This window comes from Dendrobates tinctorius, unplaced genomic scaffold, assembly GCF_039654945.1.
Source record: "Dendrobates tinctorius isolate UK_male_01 unplaced genomic scaffold, ASM3965494v1 ptg000296l, whole genome shotgun sequence".
In the NCBI taxonomy this organism is placed as follows: Eukaryota; Metazoa; Chordata; class Amphibia; order Anura; family Dendrobatidae; genus Dendrobates; species Dendrobates tinctorius.
Genome location: NW_027361963.1, coordinates 1,384,232 through 1,400,963, shown reverse-complemented (window position 1 = coordinate 1,400,963; position 16,732 = coordinate 1,384,232). Strand labels below are relative to the sequence as shown.

The 16,732-nt window shown below is 48.3% G+C and overlaps 1 protein-coding gene across 1 annotated transcript in view; it reads left to right on the top strand.

The window, feature by feature from the left end:
* The window catches only part of LOC141073062 (uncharacterized), a 53,005-nt gene that overhangs the window by 31,595 nt on the left and 4,678 nt on the right, over positions 1-16,732 (top strand). The window contains exons 16-17 of the mRNA XM_073560378.1: positions 16,031-16,234; positions 16,458-16,720. Coding sequence (XP_073416479.1) covers positions 16,031-16,234; positions 16,458-16,720 — 467 coding nt within the window. The remainder of the gene's footprint in view (positions 1-16,030; positions 16,235-16,457; positions 16,721-16,732) is intronic.

Here is a 16,732-nt window from a genome sequence, read left to right as displayed (position 1 = left end):
CTTTTCTCTCTCACCCATGACACCACCACGGAGAGAGGAGATCCGCCCTTCAGTGACAGGAACCTACAGATAAAAAGGGCGGTACCTCTCCTCCGCCTTCAGTTGGGTTCCTGTCCCTGACTGGGGGACCCACAGTACGGCGTACCTGTGCATTGAAGAAGAGTCCGGGGCCGACCTGTCCGGTATATGGCATCAGGGAGGCCCCTGTCGTGACAGGTGCGGTGCCCGAAGCCACCACCGCTGGGGCCGATGCGGGCTGCCGGGTGAGCGGGGGGGAGACGTCGGAGCCGCCGCTCTGGAAAGGAGATCGGGCTCACGGGGACCCGGTGAAAAGTGTAGGCAGCGCCATGGTACAGAGAGTACCAAGATGGCCGCTGCCCCGGAAGTAGAGAGCGGCTTCCGGGTCCCTGAAACCGGCGCATGCGCAGAAGCACTCTACGCGGCCAGCGCGGTGCAGGATGGGAGCGGTGACGTCACGGGGGCGGCAAATTTAAAGATGGTGGATTCAGAACTCCTGGCTGGAAGCGATCCTGACAATGGGGGATAGCGACCAGCAACAGGAGCAGCATGCCAGGCAGCAGCTCAAGCAGCAGCACCACCAACACCACCACCGACAAAAGGAACGAAACAGAGATGGTCATTCCAGCAGTCACTCCACGCGGCGCAGTACGTCATCGGCAAGGAGCAAATCGCCACCAGGAGATCAGCCTATACAGGATCTGACTCCATCTCCCGAACCGGTACCTGTTATGAATGAGTCTCCGTAGGAGGCAAAAACAGAAATACTATCTACAGACTTGGGTATACTAATAGATCACAGACTGAATATGAGTCAACAGTGTGATGCAGCAGCAAAAAAGGCAAATGCAATTCTAGGATGTATTAACAGAAGCATACAGTCTAGATCACGTGGAGTCATTATTTCCCTCTACTCTTTGGTCAGACCTCATCTGGAATATTGTGTCCAGTTTTGGGCACCACATTTTAAAAAAGACATCAACAAACTGGAGCAAGTTCAGAAAAGAGCGACCATAATGGTGACCGGTCTGCAAACCCTGTCTTATGAGGAAAGGTTGCAGGATTTGGGAATGTTTAGTTTGCAAAAGAGAAGACTGAGAGGAGACTTAATAGCTGTCTACAAATATCTAAAGGGCTGTCACATTGTAGAAGGATCAGCTTTATTCTCATTTGCACAAGGAAAGACTAGAAGCAATGGGATGAAACTGAATGGGAGGAGAGACAGATTAGATATTAGAAAAAAACTTTTTGACATAGTGATCAATGAGTGGAACAGGCTGCCACGAGAAGTGGTGAGTTCTCCTTCAATGGAAGTCTTCAAACAGAGGCTGGACAGACATCTGACTGGGATGATTTAGCGAATCCTGCTTTGAGCAGGGGGTTGGACCAGATGGCCCAGGAGGTCCCTTCCAACTCTACGATTCTATGATTCTAAGTCCAGTAAACCAGAGAAGTTGGCAGCTACGGATTGCAGACCCCTGAACCTATGAACAACAACTAGCAGTAGCCGTGGGGGGTTCCTACGGTGCCCTAGACCCCTCGATCACAGCCGGAGAACTACATAGCCTAAAGACTGAAAAGGGAAAGGGAAATCTAAACTGCCCCAGAGCAGACCCCAAAGCAATAGGCAGCCCCCAACATATAATGACGGTGAAGCACGATGAAAAAACACACAGATAGAAAAATAGGCTGAGCAAGTGATGGGGCTCATGCTAACTAGATAGGACAGGATAGAAAAGCCTGCTGTCTGCAATCCGCCAAAACCCTTTCAAAACAAGAGCCAACAGACTGATAGGGAAAAAAGCCCTGAAGACGCTAGGCTTCAAAAAGACTATATCAGTACTCAGGTATTTTCTGAAGACAGAGCAGAAAAGGAATTCAGCTCACCCCAGCAGGGAATGGCAGAAATCAAGGAAAACAATGCAAAACAAAACCAAAACACAAATGCAAAAAGTAGAACAGAAAACTTAGCTTTTGAGGAGCAGGAATCAGACTGGTCTCCTAGAATCCCTCAGAGAGATCACCAGTAGATTTGAGCGAAACGGGTCGAAAAATTTCAAAAGTCGCCGACTTTTGGCAAAGTCGGGTTTCATGAAACGAAACCCGACCATAGGATGAGGTCGGCCACGAGGTCGGCGCCAAAGTCGCGTTTCAAAAGTTTGTTTTGCGCTCTTTTTCAGCCAATCAGGATCCACGGACACTGTGGGCAACGTGATGACATAGGCACGGGTCACCACCATCTTTCAGAAGGGCATGCAAGTGATTGGCTTGCTTTGGTGGGCGTCACAGGGGGTATAAAAGGGCGTGCACGCCGACCGCCATCTTACTTCTGCCGATCTTAGCATAGGGAGAGGTTGCTGCTGCTGATTCTGTAGGGAGAGCGTTAGGCAGGGAAGAAGAAAAAAAAACTGCTTCTGCTGCTAGCGATTGTGCCTGTACAACACACCAGTCACTGTGTGTGCAGTGCAAGGGGAGGCTATATTGTGGTGTATCAGTGGTGTTGGTTGTTGGGCTGCCTTCTAAGGCTTCCTGACCGCTGCATTGCTGTTTACCCACTGCTCTGCAAACTGCTTTTTTAAAAGCAATCCAATCTCCCTTATCCTCTCGTCACTTTTGTCACAGCTGTGCCATCGAGCCTGTGACATAGCGCTCAGATATCAGTGGGCCTCACACAATCCAAAAGTGTCCAGTGTCTGCAGAAATTCAAAATCTCACTTATCCTCTCGTCACTTTTGTCACAGCTGTGCCATCGAGCCTGTGACATAGCGCTCAGATATCAGTGGGCCTCACACAATCCAAAAGTGTCCAGTGTCTGCAGAAATTCAAAATCTCCCTTATCCTCTAGTCACTTTTGTCACAGCTGTGCCATCGAGCCTGTGACATAGCGCTCAGATATCAGTGGGCCTCACACAATCCAAAAGTGTCCAGTGTCCACAAGTGTCTGCAGAAATTCAAAATCTCCCTTATCCTCTAGTCACTTTTGTCACAGCTGTGCCATCGAGCCTGTGACATAGCGCTCAGATATCAGTGGGCCTCACACAATCCAAAAGTGTCCAGTGTCCACAAGTGTCTGCAGAAATTCAAAATCTCCCTTATCCTCTCGTCACTTTTGTCACAGCTGTGCCATCGAGCCTGTGACATAGCGCTCAGATATCAGTGGGCCTCACACAATCCAAAAGTGTCCAGTGTCCACAAGTGTCTGCAGAAATTCAAAATCTCCCTTATCCTCTAGTCACTTTTGTCACAGCTGTGCCATCGAGCCTGTGACATAGCGCTCAGATATCAGTGGGCCTCACACAATCCAAAAGTGTCCAGTGTCCACAAGTGTCTGCAGAAATTCAAAATCTCCCTTATCCTCTCGTCACTTTTGTCACAGCTGTGCCATCGAGCCTGTGACATAGCGCTCAGATATCAGTGGGCCTCACACAATCCAAAAGTGTCCAGTGTCCACAAGTGTCTGCAGAAATTCAAAATCTCCCTTATCCTCTAGTCACTTTTGTCACAGCTGTGCCATCGAGCCTGTGACATAGCGCTCAGATATCAGTGGGCCTCACACAATCCAAAAGTGTCCAGTGTCCACAAGTGTCTGCAGAAATTCAAAATCTCCCCTGTCCTATAGACACCTTGTACCTTGTTTTACATTACTATATAGTTTGTTGGATTTTGTCTACATTTCTACAAAAAATGAGGAAGTCTGGTGGAAGAGGCCGTGGAATTGGGCGGGGGTTGGCAGCTGGTAATGATGGTGTTGGTGGTGGATCTGATGGTAGTGGCAAGAGCAAAATAGGAACGAATGCAGGAGGTGTTGAGCCTGCGTCATCGTCTGGCTCCATAAGGCTTCGAAGGCTTAGTTTTCTAGGAGTTGGCAAACCGCTTTTAAAGCCAGAGCATCAGGAAAAAGTTTTGTCTTACATTGCTGACTCAGCCTCCAGCTCTATCGCCTCCTCTTCTTCAGTTGTAAAAAGTAAAAGCACTGAGTCGTCATTGGAGGCTCATGTTCATGAACCACACCTTTCCTTGTGTCCTTCACCCCAACCAAGATTGAAGGATGACACAGGCCATACTACTGATTACTCCATGGAGCTGTTTTCACATACCATGCCTGGATTATCAAGTGAAATGGTGAATTACCCAGGCCAAGATGAATCTGATATGGAGTGCACTGATGCACAGCCGCTGATGGATGATTCTGCTGGTACATTCACTCAGAGCACTACATTGTCCTCGCAGTGTACAGAGCCAGATTCTGACCCTGATGAGACTCAGGTGCCCCTTCCCGCACACTATACCACCATACACTGTGACACAGAGGAAGGTGCACATGACATTGAAGAGGAGGTGATGGATGACCCAGTTGTTGACCCAGATTGGCATCCATTGGGGGAAGAGGGTGCTGCTTACAATAGCTCAGATGAGGAGCATCCACAGCAGACATCTACATCGCATCAGCTGTTATCTGGCAGGCCTGAAGCACTCCAAAGACAGGTTCCAAAAATCAAAAGAGTTGCTGGACAGCTTGTCCAGAGTGTCAAAAGATCACAGCGTGCTAGGCCGCAAAATGTCTGCCAAAGTAGGAAGAGTGCAGTGTGGCACTTTTTTGAACAAAATCCTCATGATCAGGCCAAGGTTATCTGTAAGAAGTGCGCAAAGACCTTTAGCCGAGGGAAAAATCTGAAAAATTTGAATACCAGTTGCATGCTTAGACATTTAACCACCATGCACTTGCAAGCGTGGACACAACACCAAACCTCATGTGCAACTGATCACAACGAAGGTGGTCAGCAACGCTACATTGTTTCCCCCACTGTAAGCCCACCGGTTAGCACAGCAGCAAATGTTGAGGTGTCGTTGCAAGGCCACAGCAGTCAGGGAATCCCACTGTTATATCAACGAAAGACTGATTCTAGGCCATCAGAAACAACACCAACTCCATCACCATCATCAACCCTCTCTCAGTCCGCCCTGTCCACCGCTACTTCCACCATATGCAGCTCTCAAGTCCAGCTCACCCTCCCAGACACTGAGTAGGTCAAGAAAGTACTCAGTCTCTCATCCTCGTACACTGGGTTTGAACGCCCACATTGCCAAACTAATCTCGTTTGAGATGATGCCCTTTCGGTTGGTGGAAAGCGCAGCTTTCCGCGAACTCATGGCCTATGCAGTACCACGCTATGACCTACCCAGTCCCCACTTCTTCTCTCGCAAAGCCATCCCAGCCCTCCACCATCATGTGAAAGACCGCATTGTCCATGCACTCAAGCAGTCAGTGAGCGGAAAGGTGCACCTCACAACTGATGCATGGTCCAGTCGGCATGGCCAGGGCCGTTACATGTCCATCACTGCGCACTGGGTTAATGTGGTGGATGCAGGGTCCACAGGGGACAGCGGTGGTGGGACAGTGCTGCCTAGCCCACGGTATAGGAAACAGTTGGCTGTAGGCGTTCGACCCTCCTCCTCCTCCAGAAGCGAAAGCTCGTCCACAGAGCGCAGTTGTACGAGCACTCCATCTGCAGCTGCCACTGTTGCACACGATGTGTCCCCCTATTGAGCAGCTAGTGGAGAGCGTCAGCAGGCTGTGTTGCAGATGATGTGTTTGGGCGACAGACACACCGCCGAGGTGCTGGCCGAGTACTTGAAGCGACAAACTGAGTCATGGCTGGGCAGTGTACATCTTGAGGCAGGCAAGGTAGTTAGTGATAACGGCCGTAATTTTGTGGCAGCCATAGCCCTTTCAAAACTCAGCCACATACCTTGCTTGGCTCACACCTTGAACCTGGTGGTGCAGTGCTTCCTCAAAAATTATCCGGAGTTAACAGCCCTGCTCCCTAAAGTGCGAAGACTGTGCGCGCGCATCCGCCAGTCGCCTGTACACTCCGTTCGTATGCAGAAGCTGCAGCGATTGCTCCACCTTCCCAACCACCGCCTCATTATCGACATTGCAACAAGGTGGAACTCCACCCTGCACATGGTGGAGCGGCTGTGCGAGCAGAGGCAGGCCATAATGCATTTGTGGGAGGATACACGGCCAGGCACTTTGAAAGCAGACATGGAGTTGACAGGTGTGCAGTGGTCGAAGCTGAAAGACCTCTGTTAAGTCCTTCAGTGTTTTGAGGAATGCACACGGCTGGTAAGCGCAGACGACGCCATCCTAAGCATGAGCATCCCACTTATGCGTCTGCTCATGTAAACTTTGACGCACCTTAAGGAGCAGGCTTCTGCAGCCAATGTTGATGAGGAGGAAGAGGAGGAGGGAATCCTTGATGACATTCAGCCATTGTCTGCTCAGGGACCTCTCCTGGACGAGGTGGAGGAAGAAGAGGAGGAGGAGGAGGATGATGGGGATGATTACTTAGGGGAGGAGGATGCATCTCGTGGGGCAAGTGAAAATGTTGGTGTGCCAAGGTCTGGTACAGGGTTTGTGCGTGACTGGAGGGATGTGGATTTGCCAGAAAGTGCTCCTCCAACCAGCACTCACAGTGCATCATTGACACCGGGAACATTGGCCCACATGTCAGATTATGCCTTGCAGATCCTAAAAAGGGACCCCCACATTGCCAAAATGATGAACGATGACGACTACTGGTTGGCCAGCATCCTGGATCCACGCTATAAAGGCAAATTACAAAACATCATGCCACAGGACAACCTTGACCTAATATTGGCTAATAAACAAGCAACTCTGGTAAATCGGTTGCTTGAGGCATTCCCAGCACACAGCAGCGGTGATGGTTCTCACACGAGCCGTACGGGCCGGGGGCAGCTTGGCAGAGGTGTTCGTGGTGCACACAGCAGAAGTGGCGTTGGAGACAGGGGTTTCATGACAATGTTGTGGACTGATTTTTCAAGTACCGCTCACACAACTGGTAATACTGCATCGATGGAAAGTGACAGGAGACAGCAGTTGTCAACTATGGTTACAAACTACTTTCCCTCCCATATCGATGTTCTACCACACAGGTCATTCCCCTTTGACTATTGGGCCGCTAAACTGGACACCTGGCCTGAATTGGCACAATATGCCTTTACAGGAGCTCGCTTGCCCAGCTGCAAGTGTGCTATCGGAAAGAGTCTTCAGTGCAGCTGGATCAATCCTGACAGAAAAAAGGACCCGTCTGTCAACCCAAACTGTGGATGATCTAACCTTCATTAAAATGAACCACGCATGGGTTTCCAAGGATTTTGTCCCACCTTCCCCTGATGACACATAGGGTGACAGAAAAATGGCTTGCTTTGGTCCACCTCTTCCTGGGACTTGACCTATTTCACCTTTTGCATCAGCTGTCCAACATCAACATATGCCACTTTTTAAAACTCCCTAACTGTGCTGACCCCCCCCCCCCATGGCCGGGGTCACCACCTAGCGCACGATACCGTGCGAGTGCCGTTGCCCTGGACAGGTGGGTAGGCCGACTCTTGGGCGCGGGCACTGGCACAGGGTCCCTCATAGTGCAATCAAGTGTCTCTGACGGTGGTGGTGCACACCCGCCGTCAGACACACCGCCGTACTATGAGGGGCCCAGTGCCAGTACCGACGCCCACGAGTGGGCCCCCCTTGCTTGGGCAGGGCCCCAGCATTTGCAATCTTTACCTCTCCCTGCTCCTTCGCTGTGTAGTCTGGGCCGTCAAATCCATACTGTGCCTGACACCGTCTGAGCCTGCCTCCTGATGTATAGACATATATTTTGAATGTGTACGCTATCCATACATGTTGTCCGGGGATACGGTACCCTTTCTAACCTTTGTGCAATCACGTGCAATCCATACTGGGCCTAACACCCTCTGAGCCTGCCTCCTGATGTATAGACATATATTTTGAATGTGTACGCTATCCATACATGTTATCCGGGGATACGGTACCCTTTCTAACCTTTGTGCAATCACGTGCAATCCATACTGGGCCTAACACCGTCTGAGCCTGCCTCCTGATGTATAGACATATATTTTGAATGTGTACGCTATCCATACATGTTATCCGGGGATACGGTACCCTTTCTAACCTTTGTGCAATCACGTGCAATCCATACTGGGCATGAGAACGGCTGGCGAGCTGTTAAGCAAGCTACAGCACCTGTGGTTTGCACACGTAAGTTTTTCATTTTTTCAGGAATGACGGTTAGGCCTAATTCCGGAACCTTGACCTGCACTTACTGGGAAATCATCGTTCGCGGGTAATAATTGTAATCACAGATCCCCATCACTAACGTTGTTCAGCGGGTTATCTGCACCTGTAAGCGACAAACGCTGGCCTTTTCAGTGTAGCGCACATGCAGCCACGGACATGTAAGGGCATGACACACCAGTTATTGGCCAATCTCATGTGCCAGAGCCTCACGTGTCCCTCTAGTAAGCCGAACTCGGACCGCGGGGCATGACGGAGTCTCGTTCGTTAACGGAATTAAGCTTGCAATGTGTGCATCTGTTCTGTAGCTGGCATGGTTGAGGTTGCCCGTGTTGAGTCAAATTACGCCGTAGGCTCCACTCCTGGTGGTGCCCTTCTGGACATTCCTTTAAGGTTCAGCTTTGCAACCATACTGCCCACGTAAAACAAACACTTTGCCTTCATGAACGCTGTTTGGAGGGTCATGACTCGTGGGAATAACGCCACCCAATCAGTTAACCTGCTAGAGAGATCCTTCGTTGCTCCCAAGCATGACATCACACTCCCTAGGAGGAAGGTAATGCCACTGTGGCGACCGTACTCCTGGGGGCGACACAAGTGCACTGATGCCCAGCCACTGCTCAATGAATCTGCTGGTACATTGACCCAGACCACTACATTCCCCTCGCACGCTACCCGGCCTGAATCTGACCCTGATGAAACTCAGGTTACCCTTCCCATATACAGTTCCATCTTACACGGTGACAAAGAGGAAGCTGCAGATGAAAGTGCAGGTTCGGCCCACCCGCCATCAGACACACCAGTGTACTATCAGGGGCCCTGTGCCAGTGCCGTCGCCAATGAGTGGGCCCCCCCTGCTTGCTCAGGATCACAGCACTTGCAAGGTTGAAATACTGTGCAGTGAGATGGAAGATGGGGACGACGAGGAGTCCAGACTAGTACAGGGATTCCCTAGCGAGGAGACTTATTTGATTGTTTTCAATGTTGGGACAGCAATTTTTGGGGAGCACTATACTCTGGAGAATGATAGATGGGGCCCACCATACACTGGAACATTCCAAAGGTGGACATCAGACACTGGAGCAACATTTACAGGGCCCATTATACACTAGAGCATTAGAAATGGGGCCCATTATGTTTGGAGCATTATTTGGGCCCATAAGACAGTGGAGCTTCATCCATGGGGACCAACATATACTGTAGCATTATGTGGAGCGCATCATATACTGTTTCAAACATTATATGGGACCAATGATTCTGTATGGAGAAATAGATGGGCCTCGTCATGAGATGTAAAAAGTGAAGTATTTGTCATTGTACTATACCGCTATTTCTCTGCCGTATCGGAGCATCATGAGTTGTGGTATGTGTTAAAGGGGCGCTCTTTCGCCCAGGGCACATGAAAATCTGGAGCCAGCCCTACCCCCCCACAACTTTAGCCAAATAACCCCCATTTTTCAGTGCGTAACTAGTATTATGAAGTAAATTAAGGTTGACAAGCTTAAGTAATAAGAATTGATGCTTTTGGCATTCAAATGGGCACTGTAGGTGTGTTTCCTGTCCTCCTCTCACTGCCGACTTTTATTCCCCATTGACTTACATTGGGTTTCGTGTTTCGGGACGACCCCGACTTTTTTCCCTATAATCGGCCGATCTTGCTCGACCCGACTTTTGGAAAAGTCGGGTTTCACGAAACGAAACTCGACCCTAAAAAAACAAAAAACCAAAAGTCGCTCAACTCTAATCACCAGCAAGGCAGAAGGGCGTCGGCTGCCTTATATCCAGTCAGTAATTCCCGTCACCCAGTCATCATCATCCTGCCCAGGTGCTTGGTAATCAGCCTCACTACCTTCCTTCACCAGAAGAGGGAGTTCCTCAGACCTCAATGGTGAAGGGGAAAATGAACTCACAACAGGTACCTGCAGCCGCGCACCTTTGGGGGTAAGTGATCTTCGTGAATGTTCACCCTTGTAATACAATTCCTCTCCCTTATTAGGGAAAGAAGGGGAAAAAGAACAGGGAATGCCCCACTTGCACTAGACCCCTACCTGTATCATGGGAGAAAAAACTATGTGAGTCTTGCACAAAAGAAATTCTTTGTCAGGAGACTCTGGATTTCGCATCTGACCTAAGGGCCGCAATCAAATCAGAGGTTCAGAGTGCCCTTGTATCCCTTAAGCATAGGGGCAAAGCGAGGAAGAAAGACACGATAGGAACCTCCCAGTCAGACTCTTCCACGTCAGGAGAAATCACGTCTAGAACCTTGGAATCCGGTTCCTCAGACGAGGAAACGGGGAGGCGTCACTGTTTTCCCCTAGATGAGGTAGACAGACTAGTAAAAGCTGTAAGGTATACCATGGGGGTATTGGACCCTAAACCGGATAAAACAGTCCAGGACATAATGTTCGGGGGACTAGGCCAGAAAAAACGGAGCGTATTTCCGCTTAACGAAGGGCCTAATCAAAAAAGAATGGGACAAGCCAGACAGGAAAAATACTACTGTCCCTTCCCTTAAAAGAAAATATCCCTTTTGAGGAGGAGGCATCTACGTCTTGGGATAAAGCCCCGAAGCTCGACGTAGCAGTCGCAAAGGCCTCAAAGAAATTCGCCCTTCCTTTTTGAGGACATGGGCACCCTCAGGGATCCCCTAGATAAAAAGGCAGATACCTTTCTAAAAGGGGCATGGGAGTCAGCAGGCGGTAACCTCAGGCGAGCCATAGCGGCGACATGTACTTCAAGAGCCCTAATGGTATGGGTGGACCAACTTGAAAAACAGCTGAGGGAAGGGACACCAAGGGATAAGATCTTAGATTCTATCCCAGTAATAAGGGGAGCGGCTGCCTTCTTAGCGGACTCATCGGCCGATTCAGTCCAGCTATCGTCCAAAACAGCAGCACTGCAGCCCGAAGAACACTATGGCTTAAAAGTTGGCCAGGGGACCTACAGACCAAAATGAAATTATGTTCAATCCCCTGTGAAGGAAAATTCCTTTTTGGGGAGACGTTAGATGACATCCACCAGAAAGCAGGGGACAAGAAGAAAAGGTTCCCAAATTTGGGGCCGGCAGCATTTAAAGGCCCTTTCGGAATAGGAGGTTTTTTCAGAGGAGACCACCGAGGGAACAAAAGTGGGATGACAAAAGAAGAGATAGAGGGTTCTTTAGTAACTCATCCCGAGACAAAAAGCCCTCCAAGTGACAGTTCGCCCACGTTGGGGGAGACTCTCAAACAACCCATGGATAGTAAACCTAATCCAGGAGGGCCTAAGAATAGACTTTCTCTCTCTTCCACCTCAAAAGTATGTAATAACGCCGCTAAGATCCAGTACGCAAGAACAGGAAGCTCTGGAAAGCGAGGTCCTAGGCCTAGTAAAAAAGAGGAGTCCTCCAGGAGGTTCCCCTGCAGGATATAGGCAGGTTCTACTCCTCTCTTTTTCTAGTAACCAAACCGGACGGCACCTTTCGAACGATCATAAATCTGAAAAAGTTAAATGAATACGTCAGGAATCAGAGCTTCAAAATGGAGTCGATCAGGTCCACCACCAAAATCCTGTTCCCAAACTGCTACATGACGGGCTTAGATCTCAGCGACGCCTATTATCACGTCCCTATCCGCAAAGACTCCAGAAAATATCTGATTAGCCGTCTCAATAAGGGCATTCAGGAGTTTTGCCTCCCAGACCACAAGAAGGAGAAAATCGCTCAAATTACAGCAAGAGCAATCCAAAATCCCTCTATGACATTAAGGAAAGCTATGTCACTGCTGGGTTCCCTATCCGCCTGCCTACCAGCAGTCCAATGGGCTCAGTTACACACAAGAGATCTCCAGTGGGACGTATTAGCCAACCAGGCAGCAATAGGGGGACACCTAGAGCGTTGTATTACCCTAAATTCAAGAACTATTCATTCCCTAGCTTGGTGGGGAAACCAGGAAAATCTGTCCAAAGGGATCCCCTGGGTAACAAAGATAACACACATAGTGACAACGGATGCCAGTCCCACGGGATGGGGAGCACACATGAACAACGAGGTGGCTCAGGACGTGTGGGGAGGTCAAGAACTAAAAGCCTCCTCAAACCAAAAAGAGCTTCTAGCGGTAGGCTATGCACTAACACACTTCCTACCCCTGCTCCAGAATCACCATGTCCGCATACTTTCGTACAATCGAGTCACAGTGGCCTATATAAATCATCGGGGGAACCAGGTCCCAAGCCCTAATGGACACATCCGCCAGAGTCCTCAAACTAGCGGAGGCAAACCTGCTATCTCTATCAGCCCTACACATCCGGGGTACAGAGAATCAAAGGGCAGACTTTGTGAGCCGCACCCTATTACGACAAGGGGAATGGGTACTAAAGTGGTCCATTTTTCGGCAGATTGTAAAAATGTGGGGGACCCTGGACATAGATCTGTTTTGCCGATTTCAAAAACAAAAAAGTAAAAACCTTCTGCTCCCTAGATCCCAGGGGGAATTCTTTAACTCTGGACGCGTTTATGCTCCCATGGACACAGAGTCTAACATATGCCTTTCCCCCGATCATGCTCACCCCAGCGGTCCTAAGGAAAGTCAGGGAGGACGGGGCAAGAATGATACTGATAGCCCCTTTCTGGCCCAAAAGAACCTGGTTTTCCTGGCTAAGAATGCTCTCAGTAACCGACCCATGGATCCTACCGGATCTCCCGGACCTGCTATCGCATGGCCCAGTGTTACACCCTCGGGCACCGAACCTCCATTTAACAGCATGGAATTTGAGAGGGTGCTGATGAGGGACGGGATTTTCAGAGAACCTGATAACTACATTACAAAAAAGTAGGAAACTGGTTACGATGAGAGCTTATGGCAGAACATGGAAAAAATTCCTATCCGCTTCTAGGGCAAAGGTTCAGGACGGGGTTCAGATTGATAAGATCCTAGAATTTCTACAAAAGGGCCTAGAACAGGGTCCGGCGGTAAACACATTAAAAGTACAAATAGCGGCGTTAGGCGCCCTCTATAACCATGATGTGGCAGGTGACCCTTGGGTAGCACGGTATATTAAGGCCGCAACCAGATCTAGGCCAATAGCTAGTCAAAGGTTACCGTCATGGGACCTGAATCTTGTACTTTCAACACTGACAGGCTCTCCGTTCGAACCAATTCACTCGGGATCCCTAAAAATCCTATCATTTAAAACGGTGCTTCTGGTGGCACTAACGTCAGCTCGAAGAGTGAGCGATATTCAAGCCTTATCAGCAGGGCCACCTTTTACAAAAATTCTAGAGTATAGTCATCCTAAAACCTGACCCGGCCTATCTACCTAAAGTATCATCACATTTCCACAGGTCCCAAGAGGTAGTCCTTCCTTCCTTCTGCCCAAATCCAAAAAATAAGGGAGAAGACAGATTCCACACTTTAGATGTAAAAAGGTGCCTAGTACAGTACTTAGAGGCCACCAAAAAATGTAGGAAGGAAGGCTCTCTTTGTGTGTTTCCAGGGTCCTCGGAAGGGGCTCAAGGCATCCAAGAGTACCCTGGCAAGGTGGATAAGGGATGCGATTGCCCTGGCATATTCATCCAGTGGAAATACCATCCCGGAAGGGCTGAGAGCCCATTCCACAAGGGCAATGGCGACCTCATGGGCTGAAAGATCTGAGGTATCGATAGAACAAATCTGTAAGGCGGCCACCTGGTCATCACGTTCGACCTCTTTCAGGCACTACAGATTAGATCTAGCCTCTACGTCTGACCTGACCTTCGGGAGAAGGGTCCTTCAGGCGGTGGTCCCTCCCTAAGCTACCAATCTCTGTAATTCTCTCCGTGGTGCTGTCATGGGTGAGAGAGAATAGCTTAGTTACTTACCGATAACAGTTTTCTCGGAACCCATGACAGCACCCGCTTATTCCCCTCCCCTTCACGAGTGTGGTGAGCACGTTTTTACTGTTAGTAGAGTGTTTCCGTTTAGGCACGGTGCTTCTTGATAAATAAGCAGTATTATAACATTGTGTATATATTTCTGTTATCTAACGAACCTGGAGACCCTCTGATGCTCTATAACCAACTGAAGGCGGAGGAGAGGTACCGCCCTTTTTATCTGTAGGTTCTTGTCCCTGAAGGGCGGATCCCCTCTCTCCGTGGTGCTGTTATGGGTTCAGAGAAACACCGTTATTGGTAACTAAGCTAGTCCCGCCAAAAACGAGCCGCCACACAGCGTCAGCATTGAAAAAATAAAGTTATAGCTCTCAGAATAAAGCGATGCAAAAATAATTTTTTTATATAAAATAGTTTTTATTGTATAAAAGCGCCAAAACATAAAAAAAGATAAATGAGGCATCGCTGTAATCGTACTGATCCGAAGAATAAAACCACTTTATCAATTTTACCACGCGCCGAACGGTGTAAACGCACCCCCTTCAAAAGAAATTCATGAAATGCTGGTTTTTGTTCATTCTGCGTCACAAAAATCGGAATAAAAAAATGTCATGTGCCTGAAAATGGTAACAATAAAAACGTCAACTCGTCCCGCAAAAAAACAAGACCTCACATGACTGAGTCAAAATATGGAAAAATTATAGCTCTCAAAATGTGGTGATGGAAAAACTATTTTTTGCAATAAAAAGCGTCTTTAGAGTGTGACAGCTGCCAAACATAAAAACCCGCTATAATGCCTCTTTCACACGTCCTGATGTTTCCGGTACTGGAGATGTCAGTGTCCGTGTGTGTAATACTTGCGGCACACCTGAGGCATGTTTTTGCCACATCAGTACCACAAGGACGGGCGCCAGGGAAGAAGCATTGAAGGAAGCGCTTTTACCCGGCGCCAGGTGCTGAACACAGCTTTCGTCATTCTCCCCTGCTCTGCCGACTCTTTCCAAAATGGGGTCACTTGTGGGGGGTTTCCACTGTTTAGGCACATCAGGGGCTCTCCAAACACAACATGACGTCCAATCTCAATTCCAGCCAATTCTGTGTTGAAAAAGTCAAACAGCGCTCCTTCCCTTCTGAGCTCTGTCATGCGCCGAAATAGTGGTTTACCTGCACATATGGGGTATCAGCCTACTCAGGACAAATTGCACAATAATTTTTGGGGTCCAGTTTCTCCTGTTACCCTTGGGAAAATAAAACAAATTGGATCTGGAGTAAATTTTTGGTGAGAAAAAGTGAAATATTCATTTTATTGTTTAACCTTTCAAAAAATTCCTGTGAAGCACCTGAAGGGTTAATAAACTTCTTGAATGTGGTTTTGAGCACCTTGAGGGGTGCAGTTTTTAGAATGGTGTCACTTTTGGGTATTTTCTATCATATAGACCCCTCAAAGTGACTTCAAATGTGATGTGGTCCCTAAAAATAAAATGGTGTTGTAAAAATGAGAAATCGCTGGTCAAATTTTAAGCCTTATAACTTCCTAACAAAAAAAATTTTGGTTCCCAAATTGTGCTGATGTAAAGTAAACATGTGGGAAATGTTACTTATTAAGTCTTTTGGGTGCCATATCTCTGATTTAAGGGCATGAAAATTCAAAGTTGGAAAATTGCGACATTTTCTAAATTCTTGCCAAATTTCCATTTTTTCACAAATAAATGCAAGTTATATCGAAGAAATGTTACCACTAACATGAAGTACAATATGTCACGAGAAAACGTCAATCACCGGGATCCATGGAAGCTCCAGAGTTATTACCTCATAAAGGGACAGTGGTCAGAGTTGTAAACATTGGCCCGGTCATTGTTCAAAGCGTGTTGGGCAGATCTGTGAGTGCAATAAATTGTGGACCATCAGTGCCAGGTTTGTGGCCAGGTACAAATGGAACGATATGTTCATGATTTCACTGCGACCAGAGATCTGCCGAACAATCTTGGAACAATTCTCTCTGCATGTAAAGGGGCCTTTACCCACACTAACAATTTCCTTCTTCTCAGGTTCAACCTGCCCCTCGTGACATGGAAGATGGCAATGTCTGCGTATGAGCATTGGGCAGATGAGATGGCAAGGGACAGTAGATCCATCACGGATAAATATGTGTATTATGTGGACCTTAAGCATGAGATTTCCACCCCAGATTTGGTTGAGGGAATGAAAAAATTGATGAAAATAAAGGCAAACAAGGAAGGAGAAACATCTGGGTAAGAGTACTGACCAAATGCACAGACAGCGCCACCAACCGCCTGCCATAGGACCAGATTAGAGCAGTAACTGTATTCGAGTTCATTCCAGTGATTTCCCGGACATGTCCACCATGCTCATTTTGAAAATACACCATATGCTAATGCCGAGAGAGGCATTCAAGTAGGTCATCAAGCCTAAAAGTCCTTGAAAAACCCTTTAACTTGCCTCTCATTTTCACAGAAATGTCGCCAAGAGGGCGAGGACCAGCAGTGACTGTCCGAGCAGAGAGCGCCAAAATGACGAGGGAGAGAGCAGCAGCGACGAGGAGAGGGAAGGTCCACGTAATTTCTTGTACCAGAGGCTGACGGATAAGTGCCCTGTACGGATCAATACTTCACCACCATCAATAAAGCTATGTAAAGAAGTAAACCTGAAACATGCCAAGTATCTGCGAAATAAATGGATCGGTATGCAGAAAACATTAAGAGTAAAAGATGCTGCTGGTAAGTTTAAGG